Source organism: Festucalex cinctus, chromosome 8 (assembly GCF_051991245.1).
Source record: "Festucalex cinctus isolate MCC-2025b chromosome 8, RoL_Fcin_1.0, whole genome shotgun sequence".
NCBI lineage: Eukaryota > Metazoa > Chordata > Actinopteri > Syngnathiformes > Syngnathidae > Festucalex > Festucalex cinctus.
This window is the reverse complement of record NC_135418.1, coordinates 16653762-16681341: the sequence shown is the minus strand read 5'-3', so window position 1 is coordinate 16681341 and position 27580 is coordinate 16653762. Positions and strand designations below refer to the sequence as shown.

Sequence of the window (27580 nt, the reverse complement as noted above, 5' to 3'; positions counted from 1 at the left end):
GTTGCAGTAGAACTTAACTGGCTGTTAAAGACCCAGTGTGCAATTCCTAGCACCATCTAGTGATCAAAGAATAGCATTATGCTATGGAGGATGGTCGGAAGCAGGGCTGGACTGGCCATCTGGCGCACAGGGTAGATGCCCAGTGGGCCGGCCTCTTTTGGGGCCGATGCAGTGATTTTAAACGATTATTTTCCTACATTTTGCCCCAAGAAACTGGCACATTATTTAGAGGGACCGGTCCGTTAATCAATTTCAAATATTGATAGCACACTGAAACATTAGCTAAGTCAAAATGCCAGGGCCGATTTTTTTTTTTTTATGCCAGTCCTGCCCTGGCTACTACTACTACTACTACTACTAGTACTACTACTGCTGCTGCTGCTGCAACTGCTGCGACTGCTACCGCTACTACTACTGCTACTATGACTACTGTTAGGGACGATTTTTTTTTGTACCAATCCAGCCCTGGTCATAAGTCGGACTTTTCTGAGTTCAAACCAGGAACTCTGAAATTCCACTTGCAAAGTCTGGAAAAAAAGGACCGACGGACGTGACGGAGTGATGTCAATCCAGCCAAAACACACAATTCTCAGACCCTTAAATAGACAGTCAATCAATCTCATTGGTTGTGGCTAGACATGTGAGTACTAGTACTGACATGGAATTCTCTGATTGGCTGTTAACCCAGTAATTACAGATTGCTCCCAACAACAACAAACATCATATAGCATAAAAGATCCTTGACAAACATCATCGAGCCTAAAACCAGTTGAAACTAGATGGTTATATCACGGTTACATCAGTTCAAAACAGACACTTGACCTCCCAACTTAACAGGTCATGAACTCAAACTTAACCCAGACATGACACCAAATTAGCATCACCTGAATTCAAATGCATCGACTAACATGCTTGTACAGTTTTAGCTCACATCCACTTGTGCATTGACTGGATGCTTTCGTTCACAATCAATTTTTATGAACCACACATGGACAACATTTTCTCCCAGTTATTTTTAGTATGGTGTGACTTGTGATTTCTCATACTGAAAACAGTAACCATGTGGTTGTAAGTGGAAATGGTTATTTGTCTCTATATGTGTCTTGTGATTGACTGGTGATCAGTCCAGTGTTTAGTCTTGCTTTCCCTCAAAGTCAACTGAAATAGGCTCCAGTTCCGCATGATGCTGAAGAGGATAAGCGGTACTGAAACCGGATGGATGGATAAACTGAAACATGAAAATACACATTGATTTTTGATGAGCTGATCGTTTCAATCAGCTGTACTGGATGAGGGAAACCTCATCAAGGGCCTCGAGGACCGGACTTTGACACCTGTGGTTTACAGTATAGATTAAAGTTTTCATCATACATTGGCAGTCCACGTCATCATCAAGCTGCAGAGAGCTTGACAGTAACACAGTTTGTGTTGGATGCAGTTGTGAAAGTGGCAGTGGTGATATGAGGTTAGACTGAGACCATCAGTTGATGGATGTGCGATAAAACTTCTCTATGAGGTTTCTTGGGAAACGATTTGCCACCTGTTTGCGCCTGTTGTACTCAAGCATGAATGGCTGATGTAAACCGCAACTCTCCTTTTAATAGTAAAAATTGGTAAGACATAAACTGGAATAGCACTCTCGAGCTTGAACGGTTCAAGACTGGAAAACGTTTTGTGGGTATTTCTGTTTATGTTTCTGCAAACAGCAGTATGTAGGCTACAGTGGAACCTATGATCAGGTGGAGGTAATTAATGGATAACGTCCACTGCAACTATAGAGGTAAGATGACCATACCATGACGAACATGAACTTTTTTTTTTTTGCCGCCAATACTTAGTACAGAGTGACTCACTTTCTCTCTGGTAACTTATCATTGTCTAAAAATCGAGTCTTCACTATTTCCTGACAATGCAAATGACTATATATGGCATCATCTGAGGTGGTCAAGCAAATAAATACAAAGTACAGTACACCGCCCTTCATCCTAATTAATGTGACGCAGAATCTTTCTCCAGAAATTTGGTAATAACAATTAGGTTATGTGAAATACTGCATGGTAGCAAAATGTTGTGTCATTACTTGACCTACTTAGTCAAAGGTTGGTCACGCTGCTTCCTGCATGAGCGGATATGAATCGGTGGATGAGAAGCACAATGGCGCACCGCTTCAATTAACATGATCAGCACCAAGATGTGTAACCACCTCACGAGCCACGTGACAGCCTTGCTCTTGTCTTTGGGGTCACTATTTTAGAGCATGAGCCATCGCAGATTTGCAGCAGATCTAAAAATATACACCACCCTTCTTTGAAAACGCTCATCTGTGAGAACAGAAGGCATGCCAGCCAAGTGTCCATTGCAGTTTCCAGTGCACAATAATGTAGAACCGTGACTTCACATTGCTTTTTTTCATGACCTCCCTTAAGACTCAACAGAACACCTTCATTGTTTTTTTGTTTGTTTGTTTTTTTAACTTTAACTTTTATATAAGTGTACGGTGTTTTTTAAATGCAGACCTCAATCGTTCCACATGGTAGCACTCTTTCAAGTTTGTGTAAATCATGTACTGAATCGCGATTCACATTACAACAAACAACAGCACATTAACACATACTGTACATATACCAACTGGCTGTCCTAAATGTGGTTGTAGATAACAATCAGGAGAAGTTGGTGCTGCTTTTGCCTTTACAGGGTGTTTCTTGGTTTACCACAGAATCACAATAATCTTTATTGGCCAAGTATGAAAAAACACACAAGACATTTGTTTCCGGTAGATTGAGCCATGTTTGTATTACAATAACAGCAATTATAAAAATAGTATTTAGGACATACTGTAACACATAAGTACAGAGTTCCTTTCCTACAGCAACAACATTACCTAAATTTGGTTGTAAGTCCAAATGGTAGTCTAATGGAGTACTCAAGTTGCTGCGAAAACAAGTTTATTCTACATTGTTCGTACACTAAGGTTTTAGTTGGGTTTCTTTACAAAGTAGGAGCGTGACGATATATTAATACTGAGATAAATTGTCATACTTTGTCTCCCGATAGATTATCGAAAAGCCTACGCAAGTATTGTGATAATTGTAGTTAATATACAGCCACTATAACTCCATTGTTCTTTACTTCTTGAGCAATTACGTGGCAGGCCGCTAGGGGGAGCACCTTATAAGAGTGGCGGGGAAATGTACGCAAGTCTTCAGGCGAAGAAGATTCATGAGCTTATTTTTACTTGTGTAAGACATTTATCCGTCCAGCAACTGACTCGGTTTTGCATACGTTTTTATGAAAAATGTGTATTATATCTTCAATTTTAAAGTTTTAAAACATATTTTATGTTTCGGCTTTTTGAAGCACACAATTTCTGAAGAATATTCATCTTGATTTAATTGGATTTTTTATTAAATTTAATTAATAAATTTAATTTAATTTTAATTATTTAAATTTATTTATTTATTTATTTATTTATTTATTTATTTATTTGTTTGGTGGTGATTTTTTCCTAAAGCCCCACCCCCCCAGCCTGTATTTTGAGCAATTTTAAAGTTTTAAAACATATTTTATGTTTCGGCTTTTTGAAGCACACAATTTCTGAAGAATATTCATCTTGATTTAATTGGATTTTTTATTAAATTTAATTAATAAATTTAATTTAATTTTAATTATTTAAATTTATTTATTTATTTATTTATTTATTTATTTATTTCGACGTTGCACAAAAAAATTAAGTCACAGCTTATAAAATGAAACAATAGTGTTTAAGAAAGACACAAATTTGATCACAGAAAGTGGTCTCTGTTAAGAAGACATTTCTATTTGTTGAAAGAAAATACACTAAAGTACTCACTGTGAAGAAGACACCAGTTTTAATATTGTGTTTCAGTGATGGAACAAAAAGAAACTATTTTCTCATCGAAAAAACATCAGTTTATGTCTAGTCTAGTTTTATCGGAGATTATCATGGGTTTATTACCTGACCAATATATTGGTAATCGCGGTATCGTCATATTGTGACATAATCGTTATTTATCACATATCATATCGTATCGTGAGGTACCCAGAGGTTCCCACCCCTATTACAAAGTAGGCTGCTCATACTGACCTGGTATGTATATTACATTAATTTTTGCAGGTCCCACTTTTAACATGTCTGTCCACACACACACACAAAAAAAAAAAGTTCCAGATTTGACTTGCTAATTGTAGAGCAAACTGGGTGGGTCAACTTCTGGGGGCTCCCCTTGAGGCCCTCATTTAGCCCCATTTTCCTCACTTGACAGACATGCATGGACGGGAGATGACTGTTGCTCTCGTCACACTCAGAGCAGGAAAACTACTTTGCACCTGGCGACAGATGTATGTTTGAAAATTTTGGTGGAACCCACACGCTAATGTCCCAAGTTGACTCAATTCCACCACAATCGCTTTACGACACAAATGCGTCTATTTCTGGAGCAACAGTGAAAAACGGATTTGTCACAAGTTGGGTCTGAGTGTCGCATGTCACAGACAAAAAAATTAAAAATTCCAACGCAGAAAATTGCTGACGTCATACTGAGTCACATCTATTACATGAGACGAGGGGTTTCTGAAAGCTGCATATAGAACATAAATGCAGCCTAATATATTTTTTTTAAAACATTTTTGTAACACTAAGAATCACATGTCAACAGACATGACTCAATCATAGGGTTGGCAATTGGCAGGTTTGGGTTTTTTTTCTGTTGGCACACTCGTGACAAACATCTAAAGACTCCCAAACTTCTAAGTTCCCTATATATAACAAAATACATATACAATATTATAGGATACACATTGTGCCTTTTCTTGAGGAGCAGACATTTTATAGGGGTTTACTTTCCATCAACACAGAATAAAAACATCAGTTTATCTTCCATTATCTAAAACCCAAAATTATACCGTGACTAAAAACTTTAATAAACACTGATGAAAATAAAATGAATCTGATTAAGATATCTCATCAACTACCCTTGTAATATTGACAGTGGCAGTTGAGAATGTGACTTTAACAGTTCAAGACGTCCTGGTATGCACATATTAATACACATCAGGGTCATGGACTCAAGTAATATTAAAAAAAACATGTAGTTGATATTTAGATGGACAGTATGATGAGGAATCTTGCTAAATAATGACATAACATAAACCTGGCTGTTTGGATCCTCAATTTGCAGTCTGACTGATGATGTCAGTGGGCTTTTTCATCAGCTTAGTTGGCAGCTGATGCGCTTTGTTGACAAACTGTGGACAGCTGCCAAATAAGAAACACTATCCATGCCAACAGTCACGTTTAGTCACAATTTACAGCAGTGAAAGCGGATAGGGTAGCTCAGTAACTTGCCTCGTAAATCCCAAAAGTACCGGTAGGTGCTGTTTCCCAAGCGAGAAAAACAACCTTTGAGTGTTTCCCACACGATAGTCCGTCGCGTTCATGCCCCTTTAATGACAACGCTTGTCTGCATTGTTTAATGTTTAATGACGTCAGGCGCGGGATTCGTGATTTGGCACAATGTAAGCTAGATCAGTTCTCCAATTTTAATAACAGATTGTACAACTGGGGTATTCCAGTAAGTAAGTTAAGCCTGAGACGATGGGAAAGTCTGAATATCTCAGGGGTCACCAACCTTTTTGAAATGGAGAGCTACTTTTATTGATCAATGTAAAGGTCTATCTGTTTGATACGTCATTCTGAACAAATTAACTAAAAATACCTTTAATCATGTTACAATTAACAATCATTCCGTTTCTTTCACTTATCCGGTGTCGGGTCATGGGCCAGCGAATATGTAGTGAAGCCCAAACTTTCCTCCAGCCACTTCGTCAAGCTCTTTCGTGGGGGAACTCGAGGGATTCTCATACTCGGGAAAGTGGCTATTTTTCAATTGCCGTTTTTGTCTGGACAGACAGACGTCCTTGTGATCTCGTGAAATGTTGTCAGTCGCCGCCCATGTTCTGTTCAAATTGAATTTACGCATCAAACAAGAACACACTGAAAACCCGCGTGTTGTCTGCCAGCTTAAATCATAGACGGGTCGGTTGGAAACTGGGAAAAATATGCCAAGATACGTTTTGTGCTGCTATCACAGCAAAATGTCAGCGTCTGGGGCTAAATTCACAAGTATACATCCGTTCCAATTTACAGAGACTAACGTTCTTAGGAAGTATTTTTCGAGTATGTTCTTAGGAAGTCCGTACTTGGTGAGTTCACAAGAACTGTACTCTGCTTTCTAGTGTGCCCTGGGTCATCCCCATATGTCGTCCCCCCATAGTGAGACATGCCCTGAACACCAATACAGGGAGGAGTCCAGGACACATCTTAATCAGATGCCTTTAGTCACCTCATCTGGCTTCTCTCAATACGGAAGAGTAGCTGCTTTACTTTAACCCCTCCCTGCTGACAGAGCTCCCTAAGGGAGCGCATGAACACCCTGTTTAGGAAACTCATTTTGGTGGAGATGGTGGACCAGAATTCATACATCACTGTCTTAAAGGCCCATGACGCAGGAATCAGAGTTTTTGCACATTTGGCGAAACGCGGAATTGACGCCAACGACGCGCACGGCCAGGATCATGATCATGATCATGATCATGACGTCATGCTCAGAGCAATAGATAAAGTTTCTGGCCCGATCTCGCCAACATTATTTCACTTTACAGGAAAATAGGGGCAACAGTCATTGTGCCACAGTAGTGCCTCCTGTCTATTATACAAATCTTAAAACATGTGTGGGTGAAAAATATGGTTAAACACTCCAATTTGAGTCTTAAGTGCATCATGCCCCTTTAATAGTGATATGTGAAGACACTGACAAGATAGATAACAAGATAGAATAAATATATATAAATATGCAACATTATATTTCTATAAATTTATATAAGTTTTTATTTCCAAAGATCATGTCCACATTCACCAGTTAAGTATTTTGAGAACTCGCTTTGCTCCTCGAGAGCAACCTGGTCCATGTGGGTACAAAGTTGGTGATCTATGATAGACATGCTAATGCTCAGACCATGATCAGTCAAATTTAGGGGTGGGCAAAATCACATCAATTTTTTTTAATCCAGCCCACTCGGTATCGGTATCGACATGTTACTTGTGAGTACTCACCGATACCACTGTTTGTAATGCAGTATTGGGGCCTCTGCCGATACCAGTATCCGAACAACACTAGTAGTTATGTTGCTCAAACACAACCTGTGCGACCTTTAACATAACCTTCTGCTAGCAAGCTTAAGGATCATCTGCAGTCAAAATTAATTGTGTGATTAATCTGCATTGATACATGATGAATATATTTTTTGTGATTAATTAGTTTTAACTTTGACAGCACTAATATATATATATATATATATATATATATATATATATATATATATATATTTATATTTAATTTGTATCAGTCTATAACATTATTGAATAAGACTATTAAAAATCATTTAATCAATCGACTCAATAAAATGACAAATGTACAAATAGTTTAAAATTATATTCTATTAAATAAATTACTGTATACCTAAATGAATTCAATACTTAAACATGAATATTTTTCCCCCACCTCATCTACAACCTGGAGGCTGGGACCATCCGTCATGAACACCCCAATTGTTGTGGTGCAACTTGACACACCAAGCAAATTTTTATTAACCAATTGGACACTTACTAATTAAATTTGAAAATTCTAATGTAGCTAACATTTATAATATATATAGATATATAGAAATATACAATATAGAAAAGGAAAAATGGAACATTCTTGTCAAATTATACATTCTTTCATTAATTTCAGATGCAAGACTGGTTTGTGTGTTTTTTAATTGAAAGTAAGCAGACAAAAGTATGGCAGTTGCAGCTGAATGAACAGAAAAAAAAGACCGCGACTAATGTGCATTATAGACAAAAAAAGTTAAAGGAAAAAAAATTCAACAAACATTTTTACAGTGCGATATATGTTGGTGCCACAGAATGTTGCTATACTTACAAAGTGAATCAAAAATAAATGAATGCAATCGTTCCCCTGATCCCAAGTGGACTGTGTGATCCTGAAGGGAGAGAACACTGAAGAGGAACCATCAATTACACCCTGTGATTGTGACAAGAGCTTGCTGGTGGTGAGTCACATGGCTCTCCAATGAAGAGAGACTCTTTTAGTACTTTCCGGCAGTAAGTTTGGAGGTGCAGTTGTTATCAAAAGAAATTAGAACAAAAAAGTAGCTAGTAATCGCTTGTGTCCCACTGTTTTTCCTCACATTAAAGCTTCCACATGAGTGTTCTTCCTGCCGACACAAACACACACACACTTCCCATCTCTCAAATACATTGAGCAAACAAAACCCAACACCATCAACAAAAGGTCCTCGCAGTGCTTTAAGATGACACATCATCTGCATAGCATTAACCTGAAATCTGGCAACCAAACATGACGTTGCTAAATGCCACAAACAAAAAGTCGATAAGGCATGTGATAAAATGTCTGTAAAAATCTGTGAAAAAATACAATTGTGTCTTTCTTTCTTTTCTTTTTTAAGCTACGTGCAGGTGGCGTTACCTTCTCTGCCTGCAGACTGAGCCTGTAACCAGGATGGCTTAAGGCAGATAAGAGGAGAGGGTTGCGGGAGGCTACAAGTCAGAATGGCACAGAATGGCCCTGTTGAGAACATTCACTTAGATAAAACAGAAGTTCAAACGCAGAGAAAATGAGCAAATATTCCCTGCCAGTCAGGACAGTCCTTACAATCCACTTGTCAGTTCAAAAATACATTTGCTTACATTGTGTATATGTAAAGGAAAGCCTGCCTTTTCGTTTGTTTTGGGATTAAGCTATTTCATATGAACATTCACTAGTTTGGGCGAGACACTGCTAACAGTGAGGGCTTCATGTACTCGAGTGTTGAACACAAAGTTGTTTGAGAGAGTGGAAAGGAATAACTGAGTGCTTCTACTCACTTTTTTTAAAACTCATAATCTCTCCCCTCTCATCTAAAAGCGGAGATCAAGAACTGATCTGGTAAAGGGGCATTAAAATGCTTAATAGAACAAACAAAAACAGCACTCTTCAAAACATTAGACTTGACCATGGAAAAATAAAACACGGAGTAAAATCCATGCAGTGCGACTCATGTCGACAACTTATTGCTTCCTTTTTACAATCAATCAATCAATCTGTGTGTGCATCTTTCAGTGAGCAGCAGACTGAGTGTCCGCCATTGCGTTACTGGCTTTCTTCCTCCTCTTGGTTAGCAGCGGATTGGTCGAGTCCTCAATGGTCTTTATCTTTATTTGCTCATAGTCAACCCTCATGGTTGCCAAGGCACTGGTCATTTCCTCCTGGAAAGATGAGCATAGGAGGCACATTGGTACACTTCAGATGCAGTGCAAACCAAAAAAGCAGCAAACAAGTGGCAAACCTTGACATCCTCCCACGCGTCCTTCTCTTCTTTTAACACCCGACTTGTGTGCAGTGGCGTTTGAGGAACCTCCATCGATTGCTACACGGAGACATGCAACAATCTGGCTTCAGTGGACAACTTGCAAAAGAATCAAACTGATAGATAATAAGTAAGTGAGTTTGTGTTTACATTAATCCAGGGGTGATTCATGAACTCTGTGATGGTCATCCTTTGGGTGGGCTCAGTCTTTAAGAGGGTCCTAATCAGCTGTTTAGCTGCAATTGAAAAAGTTCAAGTTATAGATGCCTGGATTAGGGGTTTTTGAAATAAAGCAATCGTACTGTGATTGAACTTTTAGACAGTCGTCATTAACCATTTAGGCAAGGCAAGTTTAAGCCGTTTATTAACTACAGCATTTTAAATCTTGACAGCACTTTTAAGTTATGATACTACAGTAGAACCTACTGCTCCACAAAAAAAAATAATAATAATAATTCTGGACTTCATCTCAGTGAGGATCTAAAGGATTGCCTCAAGCCTGTTTTGCTTGTCCCCCCCCCCCAACTTTCTTGTGTATCAGTAATGCTACTGCAAAAAGGTGTAAATTATGGCAAAAAAAGAATGGTGATGTAACTGTTTAATTGAAAAGTTACAAAATTGGAATGAGTCTGGCTGCTCACTACAATGAGCCATACATTCAGCCATGCAACACTTGTCCTCATTAGCACAAAAAAATAACTGAAACTTATGTCAACGGACTTGGAGAAAGAAGCAGGCTAATCAATAATGCAACATTGTGTAATATAAAATAGAAGATATTATTGTACAGTTCTATTTGGCATCATTGCACATTAGGATTATTTTGTCACCTTGTGACCTTTAAATGTTCAAAAACGAATAAAAACGATCTCTTTGAAACAACAACGGATCATCTGAAAACCGGCTCACTGGACTTTTTTTTTTTTTTTGAATGAGTAAACGTCTAATTGGTAAATGGAATTTAGTCAGCGTCACAGAATATATTGTGAATGGGATGTGCTCATCTTTGGAGGTTCCAGAGGAAATTCCACACCCTCCTTGTTTGATTTGAGATTAAAAATAAAGTCATAAGATTAGATTGCTTGTAACTGTAATTTCAAGATGTCCGTCATCAGATTTGTCTTGAACATGTAGACGTCTACTTTTCACTCACGTCTTTTGTGTTGGTAGTGAAAATCGAAAATGAACATGCATAGTTTTGTCATTATCATCACCTTCTTCTGATACATCAGACCACTCAGGATTGGGAAACTCGTACTGTCCCATCCTAATCCTCTTCTTCATCCCGGGAGAAATGGCTAGACCGTGGTTTGAATAAAAAGGGGGATACCCACACAACCTAGAGAAGAATGACAAGTTACACAAACCAACCAAATAAACCCAGATGATGCAACATTAAGAAAGACTTTACTTACAGAATATACATAATGACACCTAAAGACCACATGTCACAAGATTTGTCATATTTTTCTGGGCCCAGAACCTCCGGAGCTGTACAAAGTGAAAGAAACACTTAAGTTAGAACAATGTGGCTTAATGAGCAAGCCACGTGGAAAAGCGAGAAGAACTCTTACCAACATAATAAGGTGTGTAGCAGGGAGTAGCAAGAGAGTTGTGTGAGGTGGTTTCCTTTGCAAAGCCGAAGTCTGTCAGTTTGAGCAAAGCGCTGGGCCTCTTGGTGGAGTACAGTAAATTCTCCGGCTGCAGGACGTTTCACATCAGTTTAAGTGAGTGACGTTACTTTTAACCTCTCAGTTGGACCATTCCAAACAGAGGGTGATGGGAAATAATCATACCAACCTTAACATCTCTGTGTGCAATGTTGACAGCATGGAGATATTGTATAGCCTCTCCTATGCTCTTCATTATATCAGATGCCTCTGGCAGAAAGAATAAACAGGTTTAAAATATAAAGCATGACCAGAAGATTAGATGAATCATCCGCTATTATACTGCAGCAGTAATTTAGGAAATGCGGTCTGTGTGTTTTCATACCTCTCTCTGTGAAGGCCTGATCTCCTCTGTCCTGGATTCGACTGAAGAGTTCACCCCCATCCATGCTGTGACAACAGATACATACATTTGCAATGTTGACACAATGATCATTTCATCAGCAATGAAATACGGCCATTAAACACATGCACATTTATGGAACACACAAATTTGCGGATGTCACACATTGATACAGTCGTCCTTTTCAGCCACAGGCCATCCTATGGTATCTGTGAACATTGGTGAGCAGTAAAACTGATTGAAACGATGCATGGGAATATGCTAGTCAGTTTGAGTTACATGATTCATTTAAGCTTTGTGTTCTTTATGACTGTGAGTTTCAGGTGCAATCACAAAGTCACGATTTGGGGTTTGTGCACGTGACCAAAGACGCATGACTGCACAAATTATTCCTTCAAGCATGCATGTAAAAAGCGTGTGCAGTCTTTGAGAAGGTCTAACCACAACACACTTTAAATTTCTCGAAATCTATCTTTCACTTTTTGTTTACTGAGAAATGCCAGTTCAGCTGAGTACTTGGTCATCCCAACAATCACCGGATGACAACCCTGTAAGCTTCTTGCATTTTTTTTGACACATTTTCGATGGTGAGGCCCTTCCTCTTCATGTCTGTGTGTTCTTATGGGGTGATGACTTATCGTCAGAGATGAGAATGGCGCCACTGAATGCACATATCTGACACCATCGTAGGCTAGCACTAACCAATGTGTTTGATCACACACCCTCATTTTACATTCTACAAAAAAAGACTGCACATCAAAAGGGAGCATAATTATAAGAAACAGACAAATTAAAATAAATCTCTGTCTTAGCAGTGATATTATAGCAGTCAAATTACACATCCAATACACTTTAGTTTGTTTTATTTATTTACTTTGTAAAATTTCATTAAGCTACATAAAGATAAAAATGAACAAACAAGAAGATACGTTTTTTTTAAACATTGTGTCTGTCATCTGATGTCTTTCCATAACTGTATCATGTGATCTGTTAACCTTGATCAACATAAGAGAAAAATGTATCATTTCAAGATCAACCACAAACTTTCACTTTTATTTATAAAAAAAAAACAAAAAACAAAAAAAACAAAAAAAACAGCCCCAAAAGAGGCCAGCCCATCTGCCCTGTATGCCAGCCAGTCCAGCAGGCTAATAAAATGCTGGAGGGAAAGCCTGAAATTATATTTAAAAGTTTTCAGTGTTATACAATCATTTCAATATGATATGGCATAGAATACAATACATGACATCCCAGGTTGACTCAATAAGTCAAAGGTTTGTGAAAACATGCATGTACTCAGGTTAGCTCAGTTAGCCCCAAAACGTGTGAAAATGAAAATAGAAAAACAAAAAAAGATAGAATAAACATGATAAAGTGATAAGGGAGATGCTTACTGACAGTTTGAATAAGTGCAAAGATGCAACACAGCAAAAGGTATGGATGCAGCAAAGATGCAGCAACAGCAAAAAAAAAAAAAAAAAAGAGGGCTGAGTTTCATATGAGATTTACATTGACATTTTGTACTTCACAAAAACAATAGTGTTCAATGTGCTGGGATGAATAGGCAATGAAGGCACAATGGCAGTTGAGAAAATACAAAGGTTTGAAATCAGTGAATCTTTTTTTATTGATCATGGTTTCATTACCAATCAACATAATCATGATGAGCTTATTTTTTATTTTTTTGATTTATATTTATAATCACCTAATTCTAGTCAAGAGGTGTAAATCAGGGTAAGGGAACCCTGGTCCTCGAGCGCCACTGTCATGTTTGACGTCTCCCTCCACCAACACACCTGATTTGATGAACAGGCTCATTATTATCAGGTTTTTACAGAGCTTGCTGATCATTTGAGTCAGCTGTGTTAGAGTAGGGAGACATTGAAAACAAGCAAGACAGTCTCTCGAGGACCAGGGTTCCCTACCCGTTGTCTATACAGGACTGCCTCTGAAAATTAGAATATTGTAATAAAGGCCATTATTTTTTGTAATGCAATTAAATAAGCAAAAATGCCACACATTCTAGATTCGTTACAAATCAACTGAAATATTGCAAGCCTTTTATTGTTTGAATATAGCTGATTATGGCATTTTTTTCTACTTGGTCTGAGGAAATATTCTAATATTTTGAGATATGAGTTTTCTTAAGCTGTAAGCCATAATCAGCAATATTAAAATAATAAAAGGCTTGCAGTTGATTTGTAATGAATTCAGAATGTATGACATTTTTGTTTTTTTTTAATTGCATTACAGAAAATAATGGACTTTTTATCAAAATATTCTCATTTTCTGAGACAGTCCTGTATGTGCCCTACAATGGACTGATGACCAGTATAAGGTGTGCCCCGCCTTAGGCCCAAAGTCAGCTGGTACGGGCTCTAGCTCCACTGCGATCCTAAATGATATAAGAGCGATATTAATGTATGGACGAACTGATTTTCAAACCACAAATTTAAGAAACCAATAGAAAACCACCAAACAGGCAGAGAGGGCACACACAAATCAAAGTGTTTTCTGTGTGTGTGACTGAATGTATAAACTCACCACTCCATGACAATTAGCAGGCACTTCCTGCTTTGATAGAGGTTCTCATAGACATCAATAATCCGTACAATGTTGGAACAAGGCGATGCCCTCCAGTGGAGCTCCACTTCTCTGCGTGCTTTTGAGCAATCCTGCAGCATCTACACAGAAGGACAGTAATAACAGATTAATGGAGAAGTGCAGGCATGTGCTCAATTTCATCAATCACATGTCAGTATGGAGTAGCACATAAGACACACAGAAGCGAATGCTACCATCTTCTGGCTAAATATAAACCATGTAGTGCTGAGCTGGTCATGTGTAGAAATGGTGCCCTCTTGTTGTGAGTTTAAGTCAGCGCACACTTTAACACTAATCATTTTGCAATAGACTCACCATCTGAGTTCAGTTATGTTTTACAACTGGAAAAAACCCCAAAACGTTTTGAACTTCTATTGGGAAAGATACATCAAGGAATGCAGTGGAACACACTAATACTTTAGCCAGATTTGGATATTTCATTAAAAAAATAAAATAACTACTTCACTTATAATATATCAATATATAGAGTCAACTGCAGGAACAAATCAACACAATTGCCATTCTGGTCTCAAAACATTTGCATGGCTATTTGATCCAAAATAGAATCAACTGTCTGTTTCCCTAAGATTTGGGGTCCACCAAAGATTAATTTAGTGACTGCTTGAGTACAAAAAAAAACAACAGTTCAGAGCTAGGATGACTGTCAAGTAATAATGAAACTTTTTCGTTCATGACGGTATGGTATATACACAAAACATATAATCAACAAAAATATAGAAGAAGAAGAAGAGATGCTTTTGCTCTGCATTGTTGTGCACTTGTGTAGTCATATCTTAGTCACAGTTTTCAGACTATTGATAATTCATCATTTATGGTCAGGTTAATCACCTTGATCTTTTTATTAGCCCACCGGGCTTTCCTTGGGATCATAATTTGTGCTATATTTTCTGTTAAACTATTAATATACATATAGGTCTCATCAAAACATTTTAGAGGGGTCATCAATCAATTTGCCACATTTTTATTTGGTATTTGTGGTGGGGTCCGGCCCCCTGTGAATAGAGAGGATATTGAGGTTATTACTGTTTTCTCAACTTTGTTTTTACCATTTATTTATTATTTATTTTTTTATGTAATGGTGAGTTATCAAAAAAAAAAAAAAAAAAGATTGGGATTTTTTTTGGTTGCTTTTTAGGGTACTAAAATAAATCCTATGTAATTTACTGCTTTATTTACACAGTTAATCTTTATTGGAAATATTTAGATTATCCAACTTGTAAATTTAAATGAATGCTCATCTTAACCAGTCCAGGTTCAATCATCAATCATTTGCAGTAGTAACATTAAAACTGATTTTCTGTGTTTTGAAATGTCAATTTTCAAGTGTTAAAGAGGGAGTAGCCAGAGCTGTAACAAGAGACAAGGCCATGAACTAAAATAGCAAAAGCTAAATCTAAAAATATAACAAACACCCAACACCCACCCAACTACTTCTTCATTAACAAAATACATACAGACACCTCCATTACACCCCCACTGTTTTTTTTCAATAATTGTGTGGCCCACCCATCTGTTGTGTGCCCTCTGAGACTAATTCCAGAAGCCTGGTGAGAAGGATGGGGCAGATGGGTACACAATGCACTTCCGAAAGCAAACACAAAGGCTCCAGAGGCACTGGCAGGACACGGGGAGGTGGTGTGAGGGAAAGATGTGGGAGTGTCCACCTGCCACTTGAGCCATGGCCATGATGGGTCAGGAGAAATCATGATGAAGTGTTGATAAGTGAAATTGGGTGGAGGGGAGAGATTACATGGGGGGTGGGTGGGGGTGGGGGGGTGTTGGTGGGGGCTGTTAAAATCAGTCACAAAAGCCTCTTAGGGGTTAACAATCTACAAGACCATGTGTTTCTGTACATGTTTGCATGGCAGAGAGGGAAACATGTTTGTGTCAAAAAGGACAACCTGATTACTGCTCTGTTACACTGTATACAATTTTAGTACTCATATTGTGTGGACTGTAAATGTTTGTGAGACCATGTCTTTTAACTGGAAATAAGTACCAGTATGTTGTTTATAAATTAGATTTAGATTCTACAAATACAAATAAATACATGTTTTTCTGAAACGTTTCCCATAGTTGTGGAAGAGGACACAATGAAGGTAAAAAGGAAGACAGACTGGTAGATTTCTCCTGATATAAAAGCATGATATTGAGATTCTATTCTCCCTGTAAAACTTTATTTGCGCTTTATGGCCTCTAGCAATGGGTTAATATGTTTATTAGGGCCAACACATTCATAAAAAAATGAGTGGTTGACCTTGAGGAGGAAGTGAGAGTGAAATTGGAACTACAAATGGAGAAGGCATTATTAGCACTTTATCACAAACAGTTTTGCCTTTTCCATTAGATGGCCTAAAGAAGTAGCATTAAGAGTATTGTTGATGGCCTTATTATTACTAGTATTTTTTAAGTAATCAATAAAAACTATTCCTAACACATCATTTGAACTGCTGTCTTTGTCCCTTTCACGTGGCTGACATGAATCAGATGGCGGTTGTGGAATCACACTTGATCCCATATAGTGCAGGTTGCCTAATTTTGTCACCACTGACTGCATACGCAGCTGCCAGCTGATACGTCAAGATAAGTATTTTATGGAATAGAGTTTAGCACTGCTAACTGTTTGTGGCAAGTATGTCAAAGAGACAGATTTTGCCCAATAAGCTTGAAGGAGACACTGAGTAGTCGGGAGTTCAACAAAGACAGCAACACAAGCCTGCTAGTACTGTATACGGAGGAATTCAGTCATTGGTTCGGTAATTGTTTTCCAAAATAAAAGCAAAAGTTTACAAATGTCTTATTTCAATTAAATACAAAAGACATTCAATCTACTTTGATGACGGACTACAGAAATCAGGGAATAATTACGGTTGAGAGGCTGAAATTGGAGGATTTGGACAATTTAAGTTAAACAAGCTTTAACATCCACTGATAGGCCGACATATGCAATTATGAATTCTGTTCAGTATTGTTTTAATTCACATTATCTATAGGGCTTCACGATATTGGAAAGTCATGCGATATATGTGATATAGGTGCTGAATATAGCGATAGATATTATTGTGACATTTAACATGTACCTACATGTAGCAAAATAAGAAAACTCAATATATTCTTAGTTAATTAATTGTATTTACCTCCCAATAATGTTCAACGATAGGTGGCGGTGCACATTTTAGTTAGCGAATGACTGGTCAAATTCAAATAAAAGCATAAAATTCCATATGGAACTTATTGCATGTCGTTGCGATATGCATATTGCATGGACCAATATCGCGATATCGATATTTTTTTCGATATATTGTGCAGCCCTAATTATCTATATATTGGGAAGTGGAGACTGTCAATATTTTTTAAGCAGCTGCCTTGATCCTTGCATGCAATTTGGCCGCTGAGACTAAACACTTGCCTAAATGTTTTTTATTTTATTTTTTTAAATAAATAGACACGTGTAAAGCTAGTGCAGTGGAAGCGAGAGTGAAGTGCACCAACAAAGAACCTCTTCCTTCCTTGTGGCCTCCTTCCTATTCCTTCCTTTCTCTTCCATCTCATGACTGGAAAATGGCCGAGCACTTCGTCAGTGACTGTATATTAACCTTTACTGTAAATCTGTATAAGTGTATACTTGAATCCAGATGATTTTTTTGGCTGTCACTGGAAGTCTGTATACCTCTGAAGACAGTTTACCAATATCATTACTTCCCAGATCCCATGCATATGATGTGGCAGGTGTCGACTAGTGACCTTAATGATCAACAAAACTATTTTCTCTTTTTGAATACGTAATGCCTGATAAACAGTGACAATAGTTGAAACTGTGCGGGTGAACATAATCTACTAAAGCCTACCTGGGCGACTATGTATTATCAGAGGAGCCATTTATCCTCAGGCATATTAACTAATACTTGGCTAGAATCTCCCGCTTCGATTCAGGGAGTTGAAACTTGGGAGTCTGGGACAGAAAAATGATTATGCAACAAGAGAATGAGCCAAAAGCATTACAGTCAACCTACTAAGGAATGACTTCAGAAAAAGATGATTTGTACTCTGGCTTGAGTCAAAGTCCAGGCCCTAATTCAAGTGAAATGTTGTGGTGACACCTGTAAACATTTGAACATACCAGATGTCCCTCCAACCTCTCTCAGCTGACAGTTTTTCAAGGAGGAGTGGGCAAAATTCCCCATAACCAGACGCAAGAGACTGGTTAGTGGATACATAAGACGTTTGGTTGCGGTAATGACTGCAAAAGGAGGAGACAAAAGCTACTGATAAAATGGCTTGTACTTTTTGTGAATAAACCACTTATGGTATAAATTGGGATTAAAAAATATATACATTTTAACACGGCAATGTCTGAAGGGTTCACACACTTTCAAGAATCACAGTGTACAACCTACACAGCATTACTGAAAACTAGGGGAGGGAAAAACAATCAATTCTTAGGCGGTATCTTCATGTAGATTAGAGCTGTCAAAATTAAATCGATTACTCCGCAAGTAATCGATTAGACGATCATCAAATTAATAAACTATTTTAATATTTGCGTATTCGTTTTGAGCCATTTTATTTATTTATTTAAAATTGCCCAAATCATCTAATATCAGCATATCAACAGTAATTGTTCACAGATTTCTGTAGTCTTTCATGAAAGAAGATTATCTTCTGTGTTTAACCATTATAAGACATTTGCAAACATCTGTTTTTACTTTGGAAAACAATGACCGAACCGGTCACATAGTACAACATCAAATCCCCCCTTTTTTTTTTAAATTACTATTTGAATACGAAGTACAAAATACACCAATAACTGGTTAATAAACATCAATCAGGGAAAATATGCTTTTGTAATAAACTTTAATGCAAAATTAAAATGAATCTGATTAGTCGATTAATTGATGGAATAACAGATAGATTAATTGATTCAAAAAATATTTGATAGTGACAGCACTAATGTAGATGTCAGCGAGCCAGAATCAATTCATTTCAATTAACTGACATTAAAATGCTAGAAGACCAAAAACAAGTGGAAAGTAGAAGTGCGGCTGTTGCCGGACAGTCATAGTGGTGTGAGTGTATACAATAACCAATAAAGCCACATGCCTCATAGCAGCAACAGTCTATGGAGAGCATTGACCCAGTTACTTTAAAGTTATACACTTCTATTTCAACAACCACACAGGATGTTTTCACAATATGATTCACTTACCGATGACTTTACAAAATTGATTTTTGTACCACATCTGGGGGGAGAAAAACAGCCTAAAAACAATACCTTGACTAGACAGCCTGTGTATGTGACAGTATTTATCAATCATTAACCAACCATAGGTTCCTTAAACAGTACCACAAACTGGATTGCAGATTTTAGGGAACTACACAAATTGAGAAATATTTCACTAGCAAAACACCTGACGTTATTCATGTCATAGTAGTGGCTGGGTAATGTGGAAAACTGCCTTGGTCAAGATTGGGAGTATAAACAAATGAGGGATTTAGGTCACAATCACATATAACTAAATTATACTAGTAAACGAACATGTCTCACCTTTAAAATACTTGACAATAAAGAAAACAAACCAAAACAATATTTAACAGTTTTTGTTTTTTTTAACTACAGAATGTTACAGAAGTTACTCATTCTGAAGAGCAAAGGACTTTAGGTAGAGTGCATTTCTTTCCTAAGTGAAATTTGTGTTGGACTTATGTGGTTGTAAACATTTTTTCCTATGGCAAGTTATGACAGCTCAAGCAGGAATGGACCCAGATAACAGGCAGTGAATTCCCTTCATGAGACAATGGGCTGTACACACACACATCCGATGTAAAGCCTACCTTTAGTGCATACTTATCCCCCGTCTTCCTCTGGAAGATTTCCAGCACCTTGCCATTGATTCCAAGCCCCAACACCTGACTGGTCACCTTGTAATCGTCTGTAATGGCGTTCTTCTTTATCTGTAATGTGGGTCTGCTCAGGAAGGGGAGAAACTGGCCCGCGGGGTTCGGCTGTCCGGGTGGATTCTGTTGCCCGGTCGGATTGGGAAAGATCGGCTGGTTCTGTGCGTTGGATAGCATTTCTGTTCGTGTGAGGCTAAGCAACAACCTCTCGTGTCAAGACTCCTCAGTCCGGCCTGTTGAAAAGTCCGTTTTTAAGCCAGGGGCTTCTTCCTGGATTAGCTTCCTTTTGACAAACTATTCGCGGTGTCGCAACCAGGCCCGAGGAAGCAAACCGTGGCCAATTTTCGTCGGACGCGAACAAAGTCACTCGGTTAGCCGATAGAATGCTAATCTAGCTAGCCGTTAGCACGTCCATTCACTCCTACTCTTGACCTTTGACTTTTCGGCTAACAAGTCAGCTCTCGGTTAGCTTATCCATCTCTGGTACTGGCCGCCACACACCGGTTCCTCCAAGAGAACTCAATGAACTTTTTCCTTCGCCGAAAACATCCCTAAAAATGTTCTAAAGAGGCTCGTTGCGAAGTGGCTACTATCGACCGAAAAAAATAAGACGACTTAAAGAAAAGAAAAAAAGGCGAACAAAACGGTGAGGAAAGTTTAGGTTGTCAGTAAGCAGCAAGGCAAACACTTCACTTTTCCGAGGGCCAAGTCAGTCAGACACCCAGCGAGAGCAGGTTTTACCGCTGACGTCATAGTCTCGTTTTTTGGCGCTTAAAGGAGAAGCAGCTCGTTAAATGGCATTCAGATATGGCAGCTAGGCGGTATTTTATATTTTCCACATTATTTCACTAGAAGGTGTTTTAGTTATTGTGTTACTGTTGGTCAATTGGAATTAACGCCTTTTATTGTCTTTTGCCTATTACATTGGTGGCTCAAAGTACCGACGGCAGTTTCATCCCCACTTGTACTGTTTTGATAGTAAAAGCTGGAAAGATAAAAATAGAGCTGGTAATCTCGATAACTAGCGGCACAGCCCCACATTCACCCCAAGGTTGCAAAGTTGTTGAGGTGACCGCCATTGGCAGTGTACTTACGTGCCCCTTTTTCCAAATGCAGTCATGGACAAATGACAGGCATTTTTTTTTTTTTTTTATCCCCAAACACAAGTACATTTACTGCCTTTAGCCTTCACATCTGCCCACGCAGCTGGGAAAGAGCTTGTCTGGTACCCTATAACGAGGATAAGGATAACTACTGATACAAGTAAGTACCATTCTGTACCAGTAACTAGTACTAGTAACACTTAAAGGCCCATCTGCTGTACCATCTACTCACACGCTTGGACCCCCCTGGTCTGAAACAACACCAACATGCTCACAAGTAGTTTTACCTCACTAGTCACATGTACTTGCCCTACTTGTATACAAAGTTGGCCTACTACTTTGCAAAAATGTTGTACAATAGTGGTAAAAACATTAATAGTGAAGTGATACTAGTGTCCCCAAGTTCTACTAATGCACTGAATGTTCCTCTTGAGGACAAAGAGCATGTAAGTAAATGGGCCTTGAGATGGATATTAGACAACTTAAAGGAAAAAAAAAAGAAAAAAAAAACATGTTGCACTGTTTGTCACACCGCAGTGGCTTGAACATTACATGTGTACCTAATGAAATGTCTGTTAGTTGTCTAGCCAACAAACCAACAAAGTATAGTTGAACATTTGGAGGCACTGTGACGATACAAAAGGGTTCAGTGCAGGACATGAGCAGATTTGATCAATTTGTTAATCCCATTCATTTTCAGGTTGACCCAGCGGTTGTCACAATTGCAGTTCTACTGGTAACCACTAGATGTCATACCTGTCATGAGATGGGATTTAAACTAAAGGCGTGACGCTTGGATGTCTACGTTGCCTTCAGTATTATACTTTTTGGTGCACATTTGAGAGTTAGTTAAATTCAGCTAATTATTATTTTAGATTAGAACATATGCAACATTATTTTCACCTTTCTGGCGCATTACTGCATTGCATCACACTTCACACTTCTTGCTCCTATACTATCACAGTTGAATAAGTATATTGATGCAAATGAGCATTTTGTGCTCTGTACACCTGCACCACTATAAACTATAGCCACATCAATAAACAGCCTTTTAAAGTAATGCATGAAGCAGCACGGTGTTACTGTGGTTAGTATTGAGGCCCTATGTTCAAATCTTGACCTTGGCTTTCTTGCATGCAGTTTGCATAAATTCAAACTCATGCAAGCTCTGCGTAGGAAGGCCAGTGCCACAGTTCAAACACAGAACCTCAGAACTGTGAGCCAGATGTGCAAACACTGATACTGTGCTTGGAGTGCACTATTTGGCTACCACTGCAACTAGATGTTGGCTAACTAGCTTGTGTGTCTGATGACAAAAGCATGATGTCAGTTAATAGGAAGTTGACTTAGAATTCTCCTGTATGGCACAACTCCTCTGGGCAGTTACAGGCGCTCAGGACACCCAGAAAGAGATTCTCCTATCCCATTAAAGTAGTAAACAAATAAATTTTTTTTTATTAATAAATAGATGAAGTTTAATTAATTGAATTGATAGAGTCACAGGCCCATTCCAATGGAGCCGACATTTGAACCGGTTGTTAAAGTGTATTTTACATTAAATCATATTCTAGAAGTTACTCACTTCCTGTCAAACTGAAGTGTCGGCGGTTGTGTCGCAGGTCGAACGCCACCATAGTAATATGGCTCAGTTTGTTATTCTCGGTTATGTAAGACACACGTCTCATGTGTGTCCTTTTACCCAAGACCATGGATGCCATACACACACATACCTTTAAATACTCTCACACGCACGACTATTGTGAGAGCTGTCTGAAATTTGAGTGTGTTAGCTGAGCTTTCACAGCTTTGTGTGGATGAATTAACACCAGTTATGGAGCTGTGACGATACTTCGATGGCCCCAGGTGGACTCATGTCAGGACACCTTGTTCATCAATGATGTCCTCCCCCAGGGCAAATCTAGTATTTAACGAAACCAGACGACTTTTTCATACTGTGATGATTCCCATGCTGGACTGTTTGTCCTTTTGAAGGACCAGGAATGTGTGGCCTGTGCACAGAGCTGCCGGATTTTGGAATGCTGACATTTTCATTTTCTCCTCTGCAGACACTCTGTCTCTTTTCGCAATGGAAGAAACTCTGGAAGGGCAGTTTGAGGCATATCCCACAGATCCATCATCTCTCTATACCATCCGCTCTTCATTAGCCAGAGCCAATTTGAAGCAGTTATTCCAGGCGATTTCTCAGAATAATAATGGAGTTGAAACCTAAGCCAGTCTTGATATAGACCCATGGTCAGCGTTGGCTGTGCTGGAGGATTCTAGCACCTGAACACTTGCGAGCCCCTCGGCCAACATGGGACCTTCTGAACCTGTTCACCCCTCTGATGCACGCAGGCACACATATCCCCTCATGATCCCCCCCCCCCCCCAGCTATGATCTCTCGCTCCCTCTTTGTCCCGCCGTCGCTCTCTAATTGCTATGTAGAACACCAAAAACCTATATTTACATGTGAGCTCATTTAAGGCCGCCTTCGTCTTCACCCTTCAGCCACTGAAATGTATTTGTATACACAAGAACGACCTTAGACCAAAGTAGGACAAAATGTCAGTCGGTGTGGCTGTTTATGTACTGGTTTATTTGCGTCTTTTTAGTTCACATCAGTTGTTTTCAGCAGTTCTTCAAGACAACGGCTACCTGGACTTTCTCACCCAGTGTTTTTACACACCTACTCGAGGTCAGTGCTGCAGAGCACTTGAATGTGACATGTTTTCACAAGAATTTTGTAGGAAATCATACAAAACGATAACCACAACTTTCCCGCAATGGGAGTTGCGGTGCGACGTGCCCCGTGGCTGTACTCGCCATTGTCAAGGAGTGGATACTTGAAGGGGTTTACACAAACACACGAAGCTTCCACAAGTGCAGTCACACACACCCAAAGAAATAGCAAGTCCCGCCCAGAACACTCCACAAACACAGACACGGAAATTCCAAAGTCAAACCACGTTGAAAATGCTATATTTTGTCACAGTTTCAAAGTATTCAATTAGTGTTAGGCCAGTCCTTCTCAAATAGGGGGTGGGGCCCCGTGGTTGGGGTACGGTGCTGCCAGGTGGGAGCGTTATTTATTTATTTAATTAATTAATTAATCAATTTATTTATTTATTTATTTATTTTTTGCCTTACTCGAATAAAGTGAAATTGCACATCCACCACAGTAGATGGCAGTTGCGCTCTCATTGGCACAGAGTGTGCGAGTATTAGAACCTCTGCAGAAATGTACTTAAAACAATTTTATGGACAAATGATTCTATTCGTAGTCACGCTGGAGAATTGTTGGGACTGGGGTTGGGGGTGTGCAAGATATAACAAAAATAATAATAATTGAGAAGCACTGTGTGAGGCCATATTATTTTCAGAATATGCCCCTAATTGAATTGGCCTACTATATTTTCACAGCAAGGTCACAAAGTGATTTTCAAAACTTTGCAATACACAAAATCAAAATGCAATATTGAAAACCTTTATGGAGTATATCTTTAATTAGTGAAGATTGTTATGATTCAGTAGAAACCCTGAATAATGACCTTGTCATGACTAGGGTCATGCAACGGTTATGCTTACTGTCGTGACTAGAGTCATGTAAGGGTTATGTTTACTGTGATGCAAGGGTTATGTTTGGGTCATGACCGTGAGGTCAAGTGTTTGTTTTGAATTGATGTAACCAGCATATAGTTTCAACTGGTGTAAAGCTATGAGATGTCAGAAGCTATGTGATGTCAGGAATCTTTAATCTCTTTATCTGGTCAACAGCCAATCAGATAATACCATGTCAGTCCTGTTACCCACATGTCTAGCCACAACCAATCAGATCGAGTCGTTGTCTATATAAGCCGGTCTGAGAAGTGTGTGTTTTTGTCGGATTATTACCTCTGTTCCTCTGTGCAACTCTCATTGTTTCTCGTCTAGTCAAGTTTGTTCCACGCCTCTCGATGTGAATAAATAGTTAAAATCTTATTTATGTCTGCGTTTTTTGGGATCCAACCTCAGCACATAGCAGACCTTTTACCGGTTTAGGACTGTATTCGGTATTTTTCTATAAAACCAAAGTGGAAAAATGTGATCACAGGCTGATACTAGTGGCATGAAATGTTCTTAATAGATAATGTGACTTAATAGTGTGTATGACCTACAGGTGCCTCTATGTACTCCTTGTAGCGCCTGGCCGCCTGAGTCGACGGATGGCCGCATGGTGAAGTCGAGGTCACTTTGATGCACTCTGGCCCTTGTCACGTGACCGAACCCAGAAAACATGTGAGTTGTGATATTTGTACGCCAAGCCTGTGGGCACTGTGACATCAATTTGAGTTGACAGTAGGTGACAATACAGGGCAAAATGGCAGACCCCTGAAATGGATAAAAACAGGTGGAACATATTGCAAAGAATTTTTTTTACTTCCGTTTGAAGTCGGAAAAATTTTAAAACTCAATTTAGATTTAAATTTTGAGTTCATATATATATTTTTTAAAGTGTATATATATGTGCAATACAGTGATTTTGTGTTTTTATTTTTGTCTACATTTTCCAGTCCAACGTGGAATATGATGAGAGATAGAGTGCTGGTAAAAATAAAGCCAGAAGCCCCAGCAATGGCAAGTCTTACTTTGACTATTACTTTTTGTATGAAATCCTACTAACTTCTTAAAACAAATGCATCCAGTGGTGAAACTGTACTATTGCCGCAAGTTGATAGTGGCATTACAGCATATGTGTCAGCATCCAATGTATGTAACGTAGTCAACGAATGCATCCGATTTCTGTGCCGCGTCCTCACTAGGGCCGTGGGTGAGCTGGAACCTATCCCAGCTGGGTGAGAGCCAGGATACTCCCCAGCGCACCTACACAAACAAACAATTTACACACACATTCAAACCTAAAAAAAAAAAAAAAAAAAAAAAAAAACACACACATGCGCGAAATGTGGGAGAAAATGGGAGTACCAAGAGAAAACAGGCAAAAGCAAAGGTAGAACATACAAATTCCACAAATAAAGGTTGGAGTCCAGCTTCGAACCCTCAACCTCAGATCTGTGAGGCAGATGTGCTAACCACTTATCAACAACAGCTTGTGAATTCCACTTAAAAGCCATGCGGAGTGAGTAAAAGCGTTTTCTCTCTCACACCGATAAACACAGGCACAAGCCAAACAGAAAAGGCCTGCGCTGTTCACCTTTGACAGAAAAAGTGCACAATACAACAAACTCAGCACATGTATGAATACAAAGGGCACCATGCCTGCTCTATAGCCCTGCAACAAACATGGGACTACCACGGGAATTCCTTCATTTATCTATGAACAGTCACCAAATGAAACTTTTGCTTAGCTTAAAAAAAAAAAAGCAAAAAAAAAAACAAGCAAAAAAAAAAACCATGACGCACAACTCTGTACAAGTTAGTCTTCATTTTTGCTCCCTCTTTCGATATTTGTTTTCAGGTCAGTGGGACAACAGTTCGTTAGCGTACGTGTGTACAATCGCTGTCACGTTTTAGTCACATGGACATTCCTGTAGCCCTTAGTGCCCTCAAAAACACAAGAGGGCTTTTGATAACAAGACAATTATTTAGCCTACTTTTTTTTTTTTTGCCAGCCCTCTTCCGCCCTACTCAGCTGACGAGAATGCCCCCATTTTTCACGCTGTTAGCAAACATTGTAAACACACTCATACACGCCTACGCCTTCTCCCGTTCACTTGTAGCCTTGTTTTCTCACATTTGTGCACACATAACACACGTTGAATTCTGTCGACCATGCTCCACTTGTGCTGTACAGAGAGAGCCTTTGCAGTTATCGGGATTTTGGCTCATGACGACTTTGCTCACAGACAGACCGATAGTTATCATGCAGCCTTTTCTCTCCACGATTCACTCTGGGCCACTGACCTACTAATCTCGGGGAGAGGGCACAATCATGCTCATAAACAGACACATTTAAGCAGCGATTCCGGTAATGTACTCAATAATGGCTGCAATATTGAGCAGGAAGTAATTTAATGCATTACTATATCTAATATAGCATTCTGGAAATTACTATTCAAGGTGTAATGGTTAATGTGTTACTTTGTGACCCAAAAAAAAAATAAAAACCTTTACAATTGCCATTATTATTTATTGCCACAATGTCATTCATCAGTCACCACATCAAAGTTGGCCAGTCTGTTACACGCATGTTCGCAAATACAACAATACTAACAGTTAACAGATAACAAAATAAAAGCGGTAAAACACAAACAGCAGGCACACAAAAAGCAACTGTACATTATGGAACATATAAGTTCCATGGTGGCAATATGGTGGCATCTACCCCATATTTTTTGGTGGGGATGACATCACTTATGCACCAATTGTCACATTTTTAGCACACTAATATTGCATGTGTACATACCATTGAAGGAAGTATAGAGATGTTCGTGTTTTAGAGAAGGAAGTAAAGGCTGCTTAAGTCATCTTAAGATAAAAATATAAAGGTTGCCTG

The 27580-nt window shown here is 38.8% G+C and overlaps 1 protein-coding gene and 1 long non-coding RNA gene across 2 annotated transcripts; one reads left to right on the top strand and one right to left on the bottom strand.

Moving 5' to 3' along the window:
• Positions 1-7820: 7820 nt before the first annotated feature.
• Positions 7821-20764, bottom strand: mapkapk2a (MAPK activated protein kinase 2a). The gene is made up of 10 exons (XM_077530172.1): positions 19921-20764; positions 14008-14147; positions 11446-11510; positions 11251-11330; positions 11025-11151; positions 10866-10941; positions 10665-10789; positions 9601-9686; positions 9430-9510; positions 7821-9349 (listed from the first exon to the last, which is right to left on the bottom strand). Exons 1-10 carry the CDS (start codon positions 20158-20160, stop codon positions 9200-9202), a joined length of 1170 nt encoding a protein of 389 aa, XP_077386298.1. The 5' UTR covers positions 20161-20764; the 3' UTR covers positions 7821-9199.
• Positions 19946-27013, top strand: LOC144024094 (uncharacterized). The gene is made up of 3 exons (XR_013284668.1): positions 19946-21246; positions 25244-25362; positions 25638-27013. It is a non-coding gene; the product is annotated as an uncharacterized LOC144024094 (long non-coding RNA).
• Positions 27014-27580: the final 567 nt, after the last annotated feature.